Source organism: Pelodiscus sinensis, chromosome 2 (genome assembly GCF_052426305.1).
Source record: "Pelodiscus sinensis isolate ZL-2025 chromosome 2, ASM5242630v1, whole genome shotgun sequence".
Classification (NCBI taxonomy): Eukaryota; Metazoa; Chordata; order Testudines; family Trionychidae; genus Pelodiscus; species Pelodiscus sinensis.
Window position 1 is genome coordinate 112,901,239 of NC_143053.1, and position 20,953 is coordinate 112,922,191.

A 20,953-nucleotide genomic window follows, 5' to 3' on the forward strand; every position below is an offset into this window, starting at 1 on the left:
AGCGTCACTCTTTTTAAAAGTAAATACATTTTGAACTCGAGATGAGTTTTCACCTCCTCTTTTCACAGAATAAAAGTAAGTCTACAACCATGTCCTGGTCTAGGCCTCTCCATAAATCAACCAGCAAACAGAGATGACACCACTCTCATGGAGCTAGACTCTACACCACACAGAAGACCAGTATTTGCCCATCCGTGGCTTATACTGTATAGACGTCTACATAGCACAAGATGGATTTATCCAGGGCTTAGCTCCCAGAGGGGCTGTATATTAGTGTGCTGAGGATCTGTCCCTCACTGTATTGTCTGCTGTCTACTACAAGCAGAAGGGTATAGCCCTTTCCTGTGTCTATGCTGGGGCTGGTTGGTGAGCTATGCTTACCAAGACAGGACTGCAGGGGTGTCAAGACTATAACAGAGCAAGCAGGCTCAGTGATGTCTCAGCACATCAGGTGACAACCTCAAGTAGGTTCTAACACAACACAAGTCTTCCCATTGATTCATTTACCATTACTTTAAGCATATGGGGAAGATAATACATTTCCATGATCGGAATTCATAGGCGATAGCTGGGTTTATGCAGAATACTTAAAGGGAGAATTATTTCAAAAACATGCTATTTGTTATTACAGGAGTAGATGGAATTTAATTTCACTTATTAAATATATTGCATAATATAAAATGAAAAACACAGTGAAAGCTCTAGGAGTTAGAGTCTCAATCTCAAATTACGTTGCAAACTTTCAAGTGTTAGCAGCTGAGTGTACTTGGCAACTATGATCTTGTTGGATACGTGGAAGTTCAGTGTAAGGAATTCACATTAAGCTGCAGTTTCCTTTTGGCTACCGTTGATTATAAAATATCGTTTGTATGATCTTACCTCTCAGACTGTATCTACTGACCACTTCCATTGGCAGCCTCACTGAGTCCCAAAGAGCACCCTATAAAAAATGTGGGAGTGAATGCTCTTCAAGTACTTTAGTCAAAGCAAAAAGTAATCAGAGAGTAATTTTACCTCAATGCTGTCTATGTAGAAAGACACACTCCGACTTCCAATGTTGAAATCAATCCAAAACTCCTCTAATTTCTCATCAGATGGTTTCTTCACCTTAAGAAACATAACAGCTTTTGTCATTATTTCCAGAAGAGCTCTTACAAAAATACAGTACTGTTTTCCTTAGCTGTGTTAACTAGATTAAAACAAACAAATTATCCTTAATATGAATACTTACATATGCTTCTTAAATGGTACCAAGAGGTGAATAACTGTAACTGACAAACTCTAGCAGAACCTGGAAATTACTGTACATTAGCCAAGGGAAAATAAAGTTTACTCTAGACTGAAGCAAATACTATAAGATTCTTTTGTTCTAGTTTCCAAAAAAGTCTTATGTATGTGTCAGCACTTATTAAGCAGAGCTGATGGTTTTGTCCTCAGATTAAAACTTCTGTTACAGAGAGTACATCTATATAGATTGAACCTCTCTGGTCAGGCATTCTCGGGTTTGGTAACATCCATCCACCATGGTTTTAGTTAGCTGGATATCCACTTATCATGGGGGTGGTCAAGTTTCCCATGGTCCCATAGGTAGCAGTTTAAAAAAAAAGGGGGGGGAAGTTTTTCTTCATGCTGTGCACAGTCAACCTGTAGTACTCCTTGCTAGAGGATGTTGTGAAGACTAGGACTTTAACGGAGTTCAAAAAAGAACTAGATAAGTTCATGGACGTTAGGTTCATCAATAGCTATTAGCTACGATAGGTAGGAATGGCATCCTTAGCCTCTGTTTGCCTGAAAATGGATGACAGGAGCAGTATCACGTGATGATTAATTGTTGCATTCACTCCTTCCGGGACATCTGGCATTGGCCACTATCAGCAGACAGGATATTCAGCTAGATGGACCTTTGGTCTGACCCACTATGGCCGTGCTTATGTCCCGTAAAGTTTGTTCACAGCCACGAGACCTGACTCTCAGTCTTCTATATTATTTAGCTCTAATTTACCCCTAAATGACTTCTAAGAGACCAGTAAGCAGTGACAGTGTTGGTAATCATGCTAGACAATATTGATCTCCTCATGGTCCGCAAATTCTCTGGCTCAATACGAGTCGGATCTCAAGGGTCCCAGACTAGAGAGGTTCAGCCTGTACTACACAGCTTTTATCAATAAGGCTGTGTCGATATGGCTCTGTCACTAAAAGGCAATGTGTGTGAACACTGTTTGTCAGCACTTTTGTCTACCAAATACTTCTACCCCTAATGAGGGGGGTTCACTTTGGCAACAGAGCGCACCTGCTGAAAAAGCTGCATTCACACTTTCACTTCCCATGGCAAAACTATTGTTTGAGGGAGAGGGAGAGTTAAGCGTTATTGAATGACAAAAGTTTTGTTGATCAAGGGTAAGTGTAGACATAGGTTTGGGTTTATTTGGATAAACCGTCTATGAGCACAGCGCCATGTACTTAATATTCAGTTACATAATCAAAAAACGGTGAAACCTAGCCTTGATATAGGGATCCTGATGTGGATCTGCAGGGTGAGTTGCTATCCTGTGATCTAGACTATGGAGGCGATGAGGCAAACCTGCCTTTTCACATCCATTCTGGGAGGAACTCCGTAAGAGTTCTATAAGGAACTCTGTTTTTCCTCTCTGTAGTGGTTTACTACAGGAACAGGTGATCTATCTCATGGTCTTCAAGAGAGAGACCATCTATTCAGCTCTTTTATTGCTTGGCTGACTCAAGTGGTAGGTACCTCACCTATAAAACAGCAATTTGGCAAAACAAGCATGTGCAGGACCACTCCCTTCACAAGCATGCAGGATGCAGTAGAACTAAGTATCTTAATCACATGAAGTTATTTTGTCCAGTTTTACCAGCCTTAATAAAAGTATAAGGAATACCAATGAACAGTCCTGTGATACCTTAAAGGCTAACAAATTGTGCTCCAACCCACTTTGTCAGATGCATCTGATGTCTCATTGTTTTTGCTAAAATAGACTAACATGGCTAGCCCTCTGAAACTTGTCATCAGTATAAGAAATCACAGTACATAAAAAACACGTACCTCCTCCATGTCAGCAAAAGCAGATATACAGGGAAGGGAATAAACCCTACAAAAGAAGCATACTTGAACATAGTAAATTGCTCCAGAGCACAAGTCAAAATGGGAATTTATAAGACAAACCAAAAAACCCAACGGAGTTTAAGTCTCACTAGACTCATTGATTCAAAGAGTAATAATTTTCTAGCAATCAAATAAGTACGTTTTTCTTAAGCATCTTCAACTACTATACAGGCATGGTGTTTTCATTCAATCCACTGACAAGACTAATTTATTTTCAAGCAAAAGGTGGCCCATTGATAGTTTACAGAGCTAGTTTAAAAATGTGTACTTTAAAAAATAATTTGTGACACCATTTTATTTATAAACAGCTGTAAAGTATGGATGAGTCCAGATGAATGAAAGATCAGAACAAAGTATTCCAATGCCATCTTTTATGGTTATTCTCAATAGTGTAAATCTTGGAAAGGAAGAATCAGTAGTTCAGCATATTGGTTGCATATTGGATTGAGAAAAAGGCTAGATTTAAATAAAAAACCCACGTAGGGAAGCCACTTTGTGCTAACAGGAGACCAACTGAACCAAGTAGATTTTCACTGCTGGCAACTGCTGTGAAATCTATGCAGCACACCTTATTCTAAGTTATCCAGCCTCTCATACCTCCCTCATCACTGTAGTTTCTTAGCAACTTTCAGAAGTGCATTAAGTGACACAACTAACAAACACTCAGAAAGGAAGGAGAATAAATGAGTTCAAGTTTTTAGATGTGAGAGTTTTCCCTTCCATCAATATAAGTTCAGATACCAGGATGCGTAAAAGGGGTTTATTAGCCACTCACTAACATATATGTTGCAATTTACATTCCACATACAAAGAGTGGAAATAAAAATACAAATTTTTACATAAGTTGCCATTCATGGACTAGCCAATAGGCCAGATAATATATTCAGTGTTCACTGCAGAGACCTTACCTTTTTTTATCCCCAAGTCTGTCATTCAGTTGATTGAGAAATTTTCTGCAGTCCTTCAAAACAAAGAACAGTTTGTTTAAAAAAAAAATACGTACACTTTAGCCTTATAAGTAATATTTTGTTGGGCAAATAAAAGTATAGCGACTAACCCACAGACAGGATCATTGGAGCTGTCAGTGGGAACAAGTTAAAGGATGAGGACATATTCTAACATTGCAAGTACAACTAAAGTAGTTGGAGTTTAGTCTAGTTTTCAGGGAAGACAGTGGGAGTTAGACTGGGCCTTATGATAAGGAAAAACCTCTGTACCCAAATTATATGTACCAGTATCACATTAAGTTTCCATTCAGTTTCCTTGAGCTGTTACATAGTAGTAAACTGCTTGTCACACAAAAAGCAATTCTCTTTGATTATTTACACTCATGTTCTATTTGAGCAAATTTTCTTTACAGAAATAAATGCTACTGTTATGGTTTTAGCATTCATCAATTTCACCAAATTGGGGGTGCATTATATGCTTTGGCAGAATATTCCCAAATACTTATGTCTTTGCATAGTCAATCCTCTTTGTACTGTAACTGCCTTTAGTACATTCACTTTCTAGTGCTGGGAAAGGGCATTTTAGCTCTGAAGTAAAGCTTTGGTGATAAATAAGTTAGGCGTCTCTGGAATGAGAGAATGAATGTGGAAAAGTCCTGAGCACAGGAAAAAAAAGGGAGAAGCTTAATGCAAGATGCAATATTTTGATGTAGGCTTGAGAAGACATATCAAACAGCAGATGACATGAGCCAAATGGCTTCAGTCAGCTGTCCTTACTCATAGTGAGTCATCTCTTACATGTAATAGGGCTACTTAAGAAGTAGCGTTGTAAGAGTCTGGTGCTAAATGTGTGTGATTCAGCTGTGTAAACAGTATGGTGAAAGAACAAGGAAAAGCATAACTAACACACTTGTTCTTTCAGCCTCTATTCCAACTGACTAGTTCTATTTTGTAATCAGTATTTTAAGTACATGTATACTCGAACATAAGCCCATTCGTTCATAAGCTGACACCCCCAAACTTACTGAAAAAATGGGTTAAAAAGTCAGTGACCCATTTATAAGCTGACTCCAGTGTACAGACTTCCAGACCCAGCTCATCAGCGTGGGCTGAGGGATGCAGTGGCTGCAGGCACAGAGCCGTTCAGCTCCAATTGCCTGGGAGCTAAGATGCTCTATGCCTGCAGTCACCACTAGGATCACAGTGGCAGGCAGGAAGGACAGACTGTATGGCTGAGCTACATGCAGCCAAGGTAGCAGACCAGTGGGCAAGGGTCCATTAGCCAATGGGAGCTGCAGGAAGATTGCTAACACCTCCCCCAATGGAAAAAATATGAAGTACCCATTCACAAGCCAACTCCTGCTCTTTACATTGGAATATTTTCAAAAAAAATCAGCTTATGAACAAGTACCTGACCATTAAGATTATGAACGTTTTAAAAAAACAATATAAAAACACTCCTCACATCCTTATTTGGCTTACTGAAAAATACCGTATGTTAATGTAGTTGGTTACAATCAGTGTTCCCCCTAAACTGGTCAGCAGCATAGTTTCACAAGTGATTAGTCAGCTTCGCCCAGTCAGCTCCCTGAGCCTCTGACTGGGTGGGGCTGATTAATCACCTATGAAGCTGCTCAGTTTAAAGGGAACATTGGTTAAGAAATTGGTTCAATTATAGGGGTTATAGTAGACCACAAGCTGAATATGAGTCAGCAGTGTGATGCTGTTGCAAAAAAAAGCAAACATAATTCTGGGATGCATTAACAGGTGTGTTGTGAGCAAGACACGAGAAGTCATTCTTCTGTTCTACTCTGCGCTGGTTAGGCCTCAGTTGGAGTATTGTGTCCAGTTCTGGGCACAGCATTTCAAGAAAGATGTGGAGAAATTGGAGAGAGTCCAGAGAAGAGCAACAAGAAGGATTAAAGGTCTAGAGAACATGACCTATGAAGGAAGGCTGAAAGAATTGGGTTTGTTTAGTTTAGAAAAGAGAAGATTGAGGGAGGACATAATAGCCGTTTTCAGGTATCTAAAAGGGTGTTATAAAGAGGAGGGAGAAGACTTGTTCATCTTGGCCTCTGAGAATAGAACAAGAAGCAATGGGCTTAAACTGCAGCAAGGGAGGTTTAGGTTGGACATTAGGAAAAAGTTCCTAACTGTCAGGGTAGGCAAATGCTGGAATAAATTGCCCAGGGAGGTTGTGGAATCTCCATCTCTGGAGATATTTAAGAGTAGGTTAGATAAATGTCTGTCAGGGATGGTCTAGACAGTACTGGGTCCTGCCATGGGGGCAGGTGACTGGACTCGATGACCTCTCAAGGTCCCTTCCAGTCCTAGTATTCTATGATTTTGTATCAGGACATGAAAACATCTCTTCAACATTGTCAGAAACTTTTTATAGATTAAACTAACCCCTATATAGAACTGTGAGGTTTTGTTTTCGAAATAAGGGCACTTACCGTCTCAAACTCTCTATCCTTTATTTCTTTGAAAGCTTCAGCAAGATAATCATCTTCAAACCAGTTGTGAACAAGTTCATCCCTCCATTTTTTTGTTATCAGCCTACACAGTGCTTCCGAAAGAGCAACCTGAAGGTCATAATCTACATGCGAAAAATACAATAGAAGCATCTCTCAAAAAAGAGAAGGTTAATTATGATGGCTCACTGAATATCAGTCAAGTGCACTAACTTTTATCCTAAGACAATAGTACTTGGATTCAGTGATGACAGAAGCCAGACTATCATGCAAAAATGTCACAAGTTATTTTGAGATCTCATGTAGTCATTTTATTTCATTCAACTAATTATTGAGCATGGTTAACTCAAGTCCATGAGGCTCTGGATGAACTTTCTGAAGTACAAAGGAAGAGGACTTCAGCACTCCATAAACTTACTATGGCTGTTATTTCACCTTCCAGATACAGATACCTCAAAATGCTGTTATGAGAGAGACTAGGATATTAACATTGTTTATTTGGTTAAAGCTAGCTAACTATTATATTGGACAAAACAGATGAAAATTATGAGTTTAATTTTAAAATGTTTAACGGGTAAACATGCTTCTTAACCATACAGCAGGCTACCAGAACAAAATAGAACCCACTGAAGCTTATCTCCCACAAGTTCCGTTTTGACTGGATGTATACTTTCTATACAATAGCATAACCTTTCCTACCATGTAATTACATGAGTGGGTTTTTTTTTTGTTTTTGGAGGGGTTTTTTAAGGCAGTATTAATAGTTTTTTGGTGCAAAAATGGAATGCCTTTTAGGATAAATTCATCTTACTTTTTATTTTCCTCAATAAACATGTTTAAAAAGTTCAAAATACAATATGAATTATAACCAAATAACAATTCATTAACAAGATTTTAAGGGGAAAGAGCTTCAGTTAATGAAAATAATGTGTTTCTTACCACCAACCTCCAGAATTGTTTTTGCAAGATCTTTCCTGAAACAACATAATCCATTAATATTTGACTTCCATTTTAATCAATTAAAAACACATGGATAATAAATATATACGTATAGATACACACACTTTTCCATAAAACTAAACAAAAGCAAAAACATTAACTAAATTCCCATAGGTAAAATAAAACAAAAAGCTTGCAACTTTTATCCAAATGGGATCGGTTTAAAGATTATGGCCTCAGATTGTTGAAATGCATTACTCTCTGTAACTAAATGCTGTTCTCTCCACAACAAATGTTAAAGTCACTGTAGGGATACTTACGTAAGTGAACACATCTCTTCAGAGGTAGGAAATTTTCTTCGCTCCTCCCGTGGCACACTGTCCAGCATAGAGTTCAGAGTCCTCAAAGCCTTTTTTGCAGAAACGTAGAGAAGCAGTGGGAAAGATAGTAAAAGAGGCAGAATGAAAGAGAGTGAGACATCAGCCATTAAAATGTATTTCTATTGTTAACATTTTGCATACATTTATAGTTTGCATTCCCACTTGAATCTCACCTCTTGCCGAAGGGGACAGGCAACATTTATATCAGTCACTAGATGTCCTAGGTCAGGTAAGAATGACTCCAGCAACTGTTTCTGACCTATGAAGAACAGTTATAGTGTTTCACCTGGCTGAAGTCTTATCTACACACAAAACTGTACAATTTTAACTGTGTCAGTATAATTGAAACAGTACAACCTCCTGGTGTGACTATGGTCATACTAGAATAAAAGGGGATTCAACTACATGGTAAGGGTAATAAGCTATTCTGCTGCAAGTCACCTTAACATTGCTGCAACTCACCCATGCAAGAGGGGTTGTACCAATTTAACTGCATCAGGAGAAATATCATATTTCTACTAAAAACAGTTAAATTGGTTCAGAAAGTACATACACCATGCTATTACAAAAGCACATTTTTATCCATGTAAGGTCTACTTTCCCCTTGTTAAAAAAAGAAAAGAAAAAAAAGAGCTGTCTCCTCTCTGCTTCAAAAATAGCAAGCTATAAAGGGGAGTAAAGAACTTCTCTCTTATAGACATGCCCAGACATATTTTTTGTTACAATTCTTAATATAGCATTCTAGGTTCTAGACTCAAACAAGTTTTTATCAAACTTGTGCCCAATTTCAGTGGCAAATGGGCTTATTTTAAATATTATTGGGGGGTAAGGAGACAGTTTTGGAGTTTTAATACACTAAATCCAGTTCCATAGTACCATTTACCTTGTAACAAGCTAAATACTTACCAAAAAATTGAAACAAAATATTTCATTTTAAATGTAGCACTAGGAAGGCTACATATTTTTGGTATCTCTCAAAAGTTACTAAAAGGATTTAAAACTTATTTGTAAAATTTCTTACAAGTAGTTACAGGCAGTCCCCGGGTTACGTACAAGATAGGGACTGTAGGTTTGTTCTTAAGTTGAATCTGTATGTAAGTCCGAACTGGCGTCCAGATTCAGCCGCTGCTGAAACTGACCGCCAGTTCTGACTTACATACAGATTCAACTTAAGAACCCCAAGCTAGTTGCTGCTGAAACTGATCAGCGGCTGATTCCAGGAAGCCTGGGGCAGAGCAACTCTGCCTCGGGCTTCCTGTAGTCAGCGCTGGTCAGTTTCAGCAGCGGCTGACTTGGGGACGCCTGGGGCAGAGCAGCTGGGGTGCTGCTGGGTTGCTCCAGTAGCACTGCTCCTCGGCGCTACTGGACCAACCCATCAGCACCCCAGCTGCTCTGCCAGAGGCGTCCTGATTCAGCCACTGCTGAAACTGACCAGCAGCGGCTGAATCAGGACCTGGCGCAGAGCAGCTGGGGTGCTGCCGGGTTGGTCCAGTAGTGCCCAGAGCAGTGCTGCAGGACCAATCGGCAGCACCCCAGCTGCTCTGCCCCAGGGTCCAAAACAAAAGCCTGGTCTGCTGGGGGGGGGCACACTAGCTGCGCCTCCCCCCCCCCAGCAGACCAGGGACACGGGGAGCAGAGCCACAGCGGCAGCGGGGTGCCGTGCCTCTGAGGCTTTGCTCTGGCAAAGTCTAAGAGGCGCGGGACCCCGCCGCTGCTGCGGCTTCAGTCCCGGTGCCTGTGGTCTGCTGGGGACGGTCCCCAGCAGACCACAGGCACCGGGACTGAAGCGGCAGCAGCGGCGGTTCCCTGCGCTTCTGAGGCATTGCCAGAGCAAAGCCTCAGAAGCGCAGGAACCCGCCCGGTGCCCCTGGTCTGCTGGAGACGGTCTCCAGCAGACCAGGGGCACCGGAGCAGCTTACGAACGGGGCTTTCTCCCCCGGAGCTCGCAGGTAGCAATCCGCCACCTCGACCTCCGGGGCGAGAAAGCCCCGTTCGCAAGTGCGGATCCGACATAAGTCGGATCCGCGTAAGTCGGGGACTGCCTGTATATAATATGAGAGAGAAAACAAACTTTGGATGACTTTTTATCCAAGGAAGGTCTATTTTCCCTCATTTTAAAAAAAATTACACAGCACATGCATAGATTTATAGATATTTGGTAAATCACTGACCTTCACTGTTGCATTTGCAAATGACCTGATGAAAAAAGAAAGGGAGAATCTAGATTATCTAGGGCAGTGTTTCCCAAATGGTGTTCCACAGAACCCCGGGGTTCTACGAAGTGAAAATACGGGTTCCGCGAGAAAAATCCATTACAATAACATTTTATTTAAAAAATAATTAATATTTAAGCTTTTATTAATTTTATTGAAAACAATTTTCATGTGTGTTGATCTCATGACTTTATTTAGCATTTGTTTATTATTATACTTACTTATTTGTGGTCTACTTTTTCAGCTTCAAATATATATGACAGTTATTAGGGAGTTCCGCAAAATTCTTTCAAGTTTAGAAGGGTTCCGTGGCCAAATAAACTTGGGAAACACTGATCTAGGGTGTGCCATAATAATAGTAGTTCACTTTAAAACTGTTTGGCTACGTCTACACTGGCGTAATCTTGCGCAAAAACTCTTTAGTGCAAGAGTTCTTGCGTTAAAGTAATTGTGCAAGAGAGCCTCTACACTAGCATGTGCTTGTGCGCAAGAGATGTGCTTTTGTGTATGAGCATCCTTGCCAGTGTAAAAACGACGAGGAGTCCTGTGGCACCTTATAGACTAACTGTTCAACCCATCCTGGACAATGATCCCCCGCTTTCACAGGCCTTGGGAGGTAGGCCGGCCCTTGCCCACAGACAACCTGCCAACCTGAAGCATATTCTCACCAGCAACTACACACCGCACCATAATAACTCGAACTCAGGAACCAATCCTTGCAACAAACCTCGGTGCCAACTCTGCCCACATATATACACCAGCAACACCATCACAGGACCTAACCAGATCAGCCATACGGTCACTGGTACATTCTCCTGCACATCCACCAACGTAATATATGCCATCATGTGCCAACAATGCCCCACTGCTATATACATCGGCCAAACAGGACAGTCCCTACGTAAAAGAATCAATGGACACAAATCTGATATTAGGAATGGCAACATACTAAAACCTGTAGGGGAACACTTCAATCTTCCGGGACACACAATTGCAGATCTAAAAGTAGCCATCCTGCAGCAAAAAAACTTCAGGACCAGACTTCAAAGAGAAACTGCTGAGCTACAGTTCATCTTTAAGTTTGACACAATCAACTCTGGATTAAACAAAGACTGTGAATGGCTTGCTAACTACAAAAGCAGCTTCTGTTCCCTTGGAATTCACACCTCCAGATCAGCTGCTAGAAGTGGGCCTCATCCTCCTTGATTGGATCACCTCATCATCTCCAGCCTGATCCTGGCCTGCATATTTATTCCTGCCTCTGGAAATTTCCACTACATGCATCTGACGAAGTGGGTCTTTGCCCACGAAAGCTTATGCTCCTACACTTCAGTTAGTCTATAAGGTGCCACAGGACTCCTCGTCGCTTTTGCAGATTCAGACTAACACGGCTACCCCTCTGATACTTGCCAGTGTAGATGCTCTCTTGCGCAAGAAAGCTCTGATAACCATTTTAACCACAGGGCTTTCTTGCACAAGAAATTCATGTTGCCTGTCTAGACTAACCTCTTGCACAAGAACAGTTGCACAAAGGGGCTTACTCCTGAGCGGGAGTGTCAGAGTACTGGTGCAAGAAGCCCTGATTACATACATTAGAACATCAGTTCATTTGCGCAAGAACACGCGGCCAGCGTAGACAGGCAGAAAGTTTTTGCAGAAGAGCGGCTGCTTTTGCGCAAGATTGCGCTAGTGTAGACACAGCCTTTGTGTTTTTATGCAGTCCTCACCATACTACTCCTCCCTGACAGGCATTTGAGACCCTCACATGTTTAGCACCTTAGAAGAATAGAACTTCAATTTTACATCCAGATGCTGCAGTTATGTTAATTAAAACTACCCACCAACCTTTAAATTGAGATTTGCAGAGGGATACATTCATGAATTTCAACAGAATTTAGATGCCTAATTCCCTTAGACATGGTTCCTTTAAAAACAGAGACTATAGTGGAAAAGTTATTTGTGCCACCTATTTGTATACATAGCATATTGAAACTTGCAATAGGCTGATATGTATGTAGAGTACAGTGCTAAATGTTATATCAAAATATTGACATCAAAAGACTATCTGAAGTTCTAGGGGAAATTTAAGTATTTTAGAAAGTCAAACTTACCTTGTTTAGAGGGGAAAAGAAAGCTTCTATAAAGAAATAATATATGACAAATGGAAGAAAGATGAAACAGGGTCATTAATATAAAACAGATGTTGGGAATTATAGGAAATTGGTTAGGAAACCCAAAGGACAGAAGGAGAAATCAATGGCTAGTGGAGTCAGTGATAAAAAGGTGTTTTAAAAATATATGAGGAAGAACCAGTATTCTGACAGAGGTGTCTGTTTATTATTAGATTGAAATGATAGAATCATCTATAATAATTAAGAAAAGGCCAAATGTTCAATATTTTGTTCTATAAGAGAAACACGTTTGGGAGAAAACAGGCAATATAATCATACCATTTAGGATCATGGCAACACATTTTCCATTCCACTAGTAGCTCTGGAGGACATTAAACAAAAACTACTGAAGACAGACTTCTTTAAAATCAGTGAGTCCAGAAAACTTGCATTGAAGAATTTTAAAAGCTGGCTGAGCAGCTCACTTTATCATTAATGTTGATTTTCCATAATTCTTGGAGCACTGAGGAAGCTCCAGAAAACTGGAAGCAGCTAATACTGTGCCGATTTTAAAAGGTTAAAAAACCTGAATGGTTATAGGTCTGTGAGCCTGGGCAAAATAATGAAACAACCGATACAGAACTCGATAAAGAATTTTAGAAGAATAATGTAATTCATGCCAATCAACATAGGCTTATGGAGAATAGAACCACTCAGACTAGATACATATGTTTTTAAAATGAGATTACATGTTTGGCTGAGAAGGGTAATAGTGCTGATGTAATATACAGAAGTTTAAGTAAAGCACAGAAGTTGTTGCTGCATGATATTTTGATTAAAAATTAGGATGATATAAAATTAACATGAAATGGATTAAAAATGGTCCAAATTATAGGTCTCAAAATGTAACTGTGGACATGGAATCATCATCAAACAAGCGTGTTTCTAGCGGGATCCTGCAGGACTCTGTTCTTGGCCCTGCTGTATTTAACATTTCCACCAGCATCTTGGGGAAAAAATAGTTTATACAATATGCAAATAATCCAAAAACTGAGCAAGGGTAAGTAATGAAGAGGGTAGGTCACTGATTCAGAATCATCTGGATCACTTAGTAAACTAGGTGGAAGCAAACAATATTCATTTTAATATGATCAAAAATAAATGTATACACCACAAGCAAAGAACTTTACCGATCCTTACAGAATGGGAGGCATGGTCCAGGAAGCTGTGTCTCTGAAGAAGATTGGGAGAGCATAGCGGATAATCAGCAGAAAATGAACTCCCACGTTGATGCTCTGGCCAAAAGAGCTAATGTAATCCTGGGATGCATAAATAAGGGACTCTTGAGAAAGGGTATAGACTTTATTATACCTCTGTATTTAGCATTGCTGGAACACTGCTGGAATACTGCATCCAGGTCTGTTGTCCACAATTCAAGAAGGATGTTGATAAATTAGAAAGAATTCCAAGAAGAGCCATGAGAATGATTAAAAGATTAGAAAACATGCTTTATGTAGGGCAAGTCTGCATTGTAATGAGATATTCATGGTTGGTCCGTGTCGGTTAACTTGGGTTCATGGAGCTCAAACTGCGGGACTGTAAAATTGCAGGACAAATATTTGACTTTGGGCAACTGGGCACACATCCATTCTAAAACATCTGCAGTGTTAGAACCCCATTGAATAAGGCCCACATGTCTAAGTCAGCTGACATGGGCCAGCCCTGGGTGTTCTATCAAAGCATAGTCCTCTCTCTAGAGATTAGATTCTAGAAGCCGACCTATTTAATTTAACAAAGAGAAGGTTAAGGAGTAACATGCAAAGAGTCTGTAAGTATTTATATGGGGAACAAATATGTAATTATGGGCTCTAGAATATAGCAGAGAAAAATATAACATGATCCAATAGCTGGAAGTTTAAGCTAGATAAACTGAGACCAGAAACAAAGCATATGTATTTAGCACAGAGTAACTATTGGAACATTTCACCAAGGGTCACAGTGGCTTGTTCATCACTCTCAATTTTTAAAAACCAAGATGATGTGTTTATGCTAAAAGTTCTGCTTGGGAATTATTTTGGGAAAGTTCTAGGGCCTGTATTGTATAGAAGGTTAGACTAGATCACAGTAGTCCTTTCTGGCCTTGGAATATATGACACAGATCAACTAACACAAGGAACTGACCTAACAAAAATGAAGATAGGAAGAAAAAGAAATCAGAATGGGATTATGTATCTTTATTTTTTAAATATATTTGTTTCCTTTACCCCAACCATGCATAAATTATGGATACAGTGACACTTCTGGGTTTATTAGTGGCCTGAACAAGACAAATTAGCTCTGCCAAATTTTATAATGTCTTTTATAAGGTCTTAATCAAAGGAATACTTCAGCAATTATTACCTGCATGTGGTAATTGCTCATTTATTATGTTCAAATCAGGTTTTAATATGTAGATTTCACTGTACAGCTCAAATCATGTACAACAAAATAATGTATGGAATTTTCTGTATATACATAAAAACAAGTAGTCCTGTGGCACCTTAGAGACTAACAAATAAATATATAAAATCATGAGCTTTCTTGGACTAAACCCACTTCTTCAGAGGAGATGATCTTTTAAAAGTTAGGCTAACATGGCTACACCTCTGTATACACATATATTACAAGATTGCTTATATAACCACTTTCCAATTCTCAATAAAATAAAAGCTACTTTTCTGGCTAGTCAATAGCAGAAGTACTCCAAAGTGTATTAAATCATATTTTCAATTAAAAAAGAAATTGAAGCAGAATGACAACTGAAATTTCTAACTCACAGAAAATACTGATATTTCAGCATTTTTTGTCCTAAATTGGATACGAAGTGAATTTTTTGTGTGTGGAATGGAATGTTCAGAAAACTCTATTTGATAATGCTCAACTATTTTGTTTAGGCTTAATTGAGATTAATTTGTCTGCCTGAATGGCCAGACTACATCTGTCATTATTCACTGTGTCATGAGAATCTCTTTCTCTGCTAGAGAGTTGAAAAAAAGTGGAGACCATTGTGGCACCATGAGAGGAAGCTTGGGGCATGAGTCACCTTCACTGCGGTTCTCATGAGGCATTACAGCAGCCTGGGTCACCATTTCAATTCCGTTTGACTAACTGAAATGTTTCACTTTGAGTCAGCCAGATATTAAATATTTTCTTTCAATTTCTGAGAGAGGAGTGGTACAAGAATGTCAGCAAATAAAAAAATCCACTAAAATTTTGGTATTTCACAGGCTCTACATTTTCCTTAAAAACCCCATTAATAGAAAATTCCCAGACATCAAGTATGTTTAAAGGGATAACATATGAACATTTAACTTACTATACAAGTATTTGATAGCCCTTTTGAGCAAACTATCTGTTCATAAAAATGAGCATAAACTTATTAAAATCCAAATTAGCCACAGACATCCAACTCTAATGTGTATTTAAGGGGCAACTTTAAGAGTTTCATCTTTAACTGCCTAAGGACATTGGAGATACTAACTCTCAATTATAACCTTTTAAATTCCACTTACACATTGGGAACATATTCATGAGAGGAGCCTTCAAGAAAGAGGCATATATCCACAATGCAAATTCTGTGTTGGTGTGCTTTTCTGTTTGTTTTCTGAGCTTCAACTGTCCTTTACATCAAACATATCTCTCTAGAAACTAAACCAAAGGCTGCCAAGTTTCCTTTGAGGGGTCTTTTTTCCCACCGCTTGTTGAGTTATTTAAATAAAAACTTTGTTTGTTTTGTTTAAATAAAAGGCATATTCTCATTTTTATTTTCTGCAATGGCCATGCTCTGAAAAAAATATGAACTGCCTTCATAGCATGTTGCCCTAGAACCTATTTCAAGCAAGCTTACTGAAGCTCTTACTTCTTTCCACTATCTTCCCACAGCTGTACCAGTGCAAACCCATAGTTCAGACAGTTCACATTTGTACAATACAATTTGTAATGTTACTGACTCTCCTCTTTATAAAGACCCAATAGACTGTGCACTGCCCCTCTATGAGGTCGGCACTCACTAGCTTGAAGGAATGCTCCTTTAGCACAGACTTCACACCAGTCTACACAGTGTTTGTATTATGGAGTTACACTGATACAGCTGTACAGGCCTGCTGACTGGTGGGCAAGGGACGGAAGCAGGGAGAAGGCAAAGGGGACAAATTGCCCCAAGGCCCAGCGATTCAAGAGGACCCAGGGCTCTGGCTGCTTGGTGGCAGCTGTAGCCCCAAGCCCTGTGAATCACTGCCAATCTGCTGCACCATGCCCTCTAGTCAGCGCTAAGGGACCAGGTTGCCTAAAGCCGGCTGTGATGTGCCCCAGGTAGCGCTGAGAGCTGGCTGCCCTTGGTTCTGCCCCTACCATCCTCAGCTCCGCCCCCCCGCCCCGCCTTCTAGGAGCATGGAGACACACTCCCACCCTGCCATGGGGCACACTGAGACTTGTCAGTCCCCTTGCAACTATATCCATGACTGGGGTCTAGATTTGTAAAGGTATAAGGTATTTAGGCATTGCTTAGCTCAGTATTGCAACTTTTAACAGATTTAGGAGCCTGAATATCTTAAATGGTTGCAGTCGCGGATCATAAGTAAGTGGTAGGTTTTTTACAGAAGAAAGCAAACTGATTTTTGAATGCGTGTGTGTAACTTACCAATGCAGAGTCAAAAAAATCTTCAACAAGCTTCAACAAAGATTTATTCTGTGCTGGCTCTATGAGGATCAGAAATTCTCTTGCTCTTTCAAACCAAGATACCATGTAAAAATAAAATAATAAACCAGGGAAAGTTGAAGATTCAATTGGATGGATTTTCACCTCAAATTTATGCGTCAATAGTTAAATACATTACACAAACACACAAGATCACCTGATCACTGAGCTTATCAGTGCCACTCTTATTTAAAAGTGATATACAAGTGAAATTAATAGACTCCCACCATCTAGCAGTACTTTGGGATAGTGCATGCACTAGCACCCATTAGTTAAGAAAAAATTAACAGTGTGCATCAGCTTCTTGTTTCAGCAACATATGTTTTTTCTTCCTTTATGGTCCCACTACAAAATTTACCAGCAGCGGCTGACTTGAGGAAACCTGGGGCAGAGCAGCTGGGGTGCTGCCGGGTTGGTCCCGCAGCGCCGAGGGGTGGCGCTACGGTACCAATCCGGCAGCACCCCAGCTACTCTGTCCCAGGCGTCCCCAAGAGTAGCTGGGGTGCTGCCGGGTTGGTCCCACAGTGCCAACGGACGGCGCTACCGGACTAACCTGGCAGCACCTCAGCTGCTCTGCCACAGGCATCCCCGATTCAGCCACTGCTGAAACTGACCAGCAGCGGCTGAATCGGAGACGCCTGGGGCAGAGCCAGACTATCGGAAGGGGGGGCTATGAGGGATATGGGGTGGAATCTCCCCCCACCCCAGAACCCTCATAGCCCTCCCTTCCAATAGTCCGACATATCTCATAATCCGGCACCCCCTGGGTCTTAAAGTATTATCGGAAGTTTACTGTAATACCCATATGACAAGTATCAGGGTAGAGGTTACGAGCAGATCAATGCTTCTGCAAAGGTTTGGTAGTACGTGTTTGTAATGGCTTAGCAGAAGCAAGTGGGACAGTTTGCCACAGTGTGTTTCATACCAGAGGACCTAAAAGGAATTGGGTGAGGAGAGAAAATTTCATCTCACATGCAGACTGTCCCTGGTTAATGGTGAACATTCAGTATATATTGCATGAAAGGGATTCCATTTTGCTAGTTGTATTTGCAGGTACTGTTTCAGTAATGGAAAGCAAAATAATAAAATAGCATTAGAAGAGATTGTACTGTGGATTCTCTCATGGCCTATCACTATAGGCTCATTCCTGCGACCCTTACTCCTGCAAGTGTATTCTCATTAACAGAAGTATAATGAAATCAACACTGCTTGCCAATCATAGGATTAAAGGATTAGGTTCCTATCTTTGTTTATTAAAAAAAAAAATGTATGGAAGAGGTGCCTTCATAAAAGTTGTATGTTAGAAAATCCTGACCTCCTGATGACAGTTTTACTTTTAGGTTAGGTCTACACTGCAGGCTGTGTGCACAAAAACAACTATTCTTGCACAAAAACTTGCAGAGTGTCTATACTGCACATGTGTACTTGTGTAAGTAAATTTACAGTAAAGCGTCAGAAAACAGGGCTTCTTGCACAAGAGTTATTCCTCTCCCCATGAGGAATAAGCCCTCTTGTGCAAGAGTTCTTCCACAAGAAGGCAATGTAGACAGGCAACAGGGATTTCTTGTGCAAGAAACCCCTATGGCTAAAATGGCCATCAGAGCATTCTTGCACAAGAAAGCGTCCACATTGCCATGGACGCTCTTGCACAAAAGCACATATCTTCCACAAAAGCACATGGCAGTATGGACGTGCTCTTGTAGAAGACCTTTTGCACAGGAACTCTTGCATAAAATAGTTCTTGTGCAAGAAGACTGCAGTATAGACGTAGCCTTACTGTTTTTTCCCCTGTATCACTTAAATTCATAACTTGTAAAATATATTTTACTTCATGGATTGGACTTGTGTTTCAATTCACCCTCTCCTTCCATTGTGTATATAATGATTTTAAAAATAAGGATTGGTTTAAGTACTCTATTAAAGTCATTCTAAGCAATACAAAACAAATACAATATTGAACTGAGACTGGACACACAGAAATTTTAAAAAGACCACTCAGTCTGGTGACTTAGCTCATTCCATCCATTAAAAAGGGAACCTGGGATTTGATTTCAGAACAGCGAAGAAGTCACATTTTAATATCTTCTCTTTATAAAAAAGAAAATACATCTGAACAAGTTTCAGACATTTTATTAGGCAACTAAATGTGAATATTATACTTATCTTTGGTATCAGCCCTTGCTGAATAAACAAGCTCGCCCCTTCTTGAGGATCACTTTTAAAGTACATCTGAATGCATTTCAACAATAAGGAAACATTTTGGAATTCATTCTTGTCCAACTCCTATAAAACATTTTTCACCATATTTTTACTAATGTAATTGTCTAAGATAGCAATTATTTAATTTGAGTTTTAAAATGATACAGTATAAGTTATGCTACTTGCCTTTTTCAGTACTTTGTCAAGTTGGTTAAACAATTGTTTGCTGTATTTCTGAGGAGGGTAAATTTCTTTTTCTTCAAACAGTTCATTTATTTTCTGAAATCCCTTTCCCTTAAAAGCATCAGTTATGAGTGTTTCAAGCTGGGGGAAAACATGAAGAATGGTCACTTTGAAAATAATCTTTATGAAAAATAAACGATAAATTGTAAAGGCATAAACACAGCTTATCTTCCCACTTTAATTGTTGCAGTGCTTGGAATGAGAATTAGACCATTATATTTTTAATTTGTATGTGACTTCCTGTTATATTTGTGAGTGTAAAAATGTGGACCTACATTTACAAAAGCAGCTAGTGATTTGGCATGTTTCAGTTTTGAGCCATCAAGTTCAGACACCCCCAAAGTGCCTGATTTTTGGATTTTTCCCCTCCAACTCATCCATTTCATAGTTCTGCTCCCCTTCCACCACTCATTTTATCACATCTTCATAGGCTTTAACCAAAAGATGAAGTTGATAGTTGCTAACTTAACTTGTAAATACTGCTATACTGTAATATATAAACATTAACGGTTGTTGCTGCCATTACAAAAAACATTGTTTATATATAAATCGGCCATTTGTGTACTGTATATTTGTTTTCATCTAGATGAATATGGTCCTGATCCTGATTCAGGGGCCTTTTCTAGGCATATCTGAATCCATATAGAGCCCCATCTAAGCACATCAGAGAGACTCACTAGTACAGATCCAGTCATGCTATGAGGGGTTACAGTTGGCTTTAGGGTGGGGAACCTTTTTTGCGTTGGAAGTCACTGACCCACAGAAAAATCAGTCAGGGGCCACACACAAGTGAGAAGCAAAAAAACCCACCCAAGCCAAACACCTTCATTGACTGGCCCTCAACTGAGAAGGAGAAAAATACTCCCCACATTCCCCTCACACACCAGACCCTAGGGGGGCCCAAGCTAGCAGACTGTGTGCTTCATCCCCATGGTGGAGCAGGGGGGGCAGGGGCGGGCTGGAGTTAGAGTGCCAATGTGGTGTCCCTAATGCTAGGTGGTGGGAGAGATCTTGAGCCTCAGGGACTGGATCCAAGGAAGCCAGTCCCGAGGTCTCCCATCCCTGGCTTATATCATATTAGCCCTCCTACTAAATATTCTGTGGCATTTACTAATAATGGAAAATATATATAATTATGTATTCACTGGTTTGGCCACATTAAATTAGGAACTCGAGAGTATGTTGAAAATTAATGTATATAAAATTATGTCAATAATGGCTATTCAAAAGAAGGTGAAGCAGTTTGAAGGGGTTATTAAAAAGTATTTACATAATATTCTGTTCTGGATAACATGCTCGCCTTTATCTCACTGCCTTGTTCTTGACTTTCTTCATCCTTTAAATGGTGAAAAAAAGTACTTGGTCAGCAAAATCTCTTTTGATCAGCTATTTTTACACCAATATTTCAAATGGGCTCCCCAACTTTTCAAACAACCATTGCTTAGAAATAATAGTAAATCACCAAAACAAAATTATAAATATGGCAAGCCAGGTTTTCATTCCATTAGAGGTCATTCTGCAAATGTGCAGTTTTATAATCAAATATTCAAATGCAAATATTCCCTCTTCAGGCTCACCAATAAGAGTT

At 39.9% G+C, this 20,953-nt stretch overlaps 1 protein-coding gene across 1 annotated transcript in view; it reads right to left on the reverse strand.

Moving 5' to 3' along the window:
* SYCP2L (synaptonemal complex protein 2 like) overlaps positions 1–20,701 on the reverse strand; it is a 65,238-nt gene extending 44,537 nt beyond the window's left edge. Inside the window, exons 1-13 of the mRNA XM_089775986.1 lie at positions 20,636–20,701; positions 19,309–19,446; positions 19,087–19,206; positions 16,867–16,971; positions 10,036–10,060; positions 8,038–8,123; positions 7,805–7,893; positions 7,485–7,519; positions 6,528–6,670; positions 4,033–4,085; positions 3,065–3,110; positions 1,015–1,107; positions 880–940 (exon numbers count right to left, since the gene is read on the reverse strand). Coding sequence (XP_089632112.1) covers positions 880–940; positions 1,015–1,107; positions 3,065–3,110; positions 4,033–4,085; positions 6,528–6,670; positions 7,485–7,519; positions 7,805–7,893; positions 8,038–8,123; positions 10,036–10,060; positions 16,867–16,971; positions 19,087–19,206; positions 19,309–19,446; positions 20,636–20,659 — 1,018 coding nt within the window. The 5' untranslated portion in view covers positions 20,660–20,701. The remainder of the gene's footprint in view (positions 1–879; positions 941–1,014; positions 1,108–3,064; positions 3,111–4,032; positions 4,086–6,527; positions 6,671–7,484; positions 7,520–7,804; positions 7,894–8,037; positions 8,124–10,035; positions 10,061–16,866; positions 16,972–19,086; positions 19,207–19,308; positions 19,447–20,635) is intronic.
* Between the last annotated feature and the right edge of the window lie 252 nt (positions 20,702–20,953).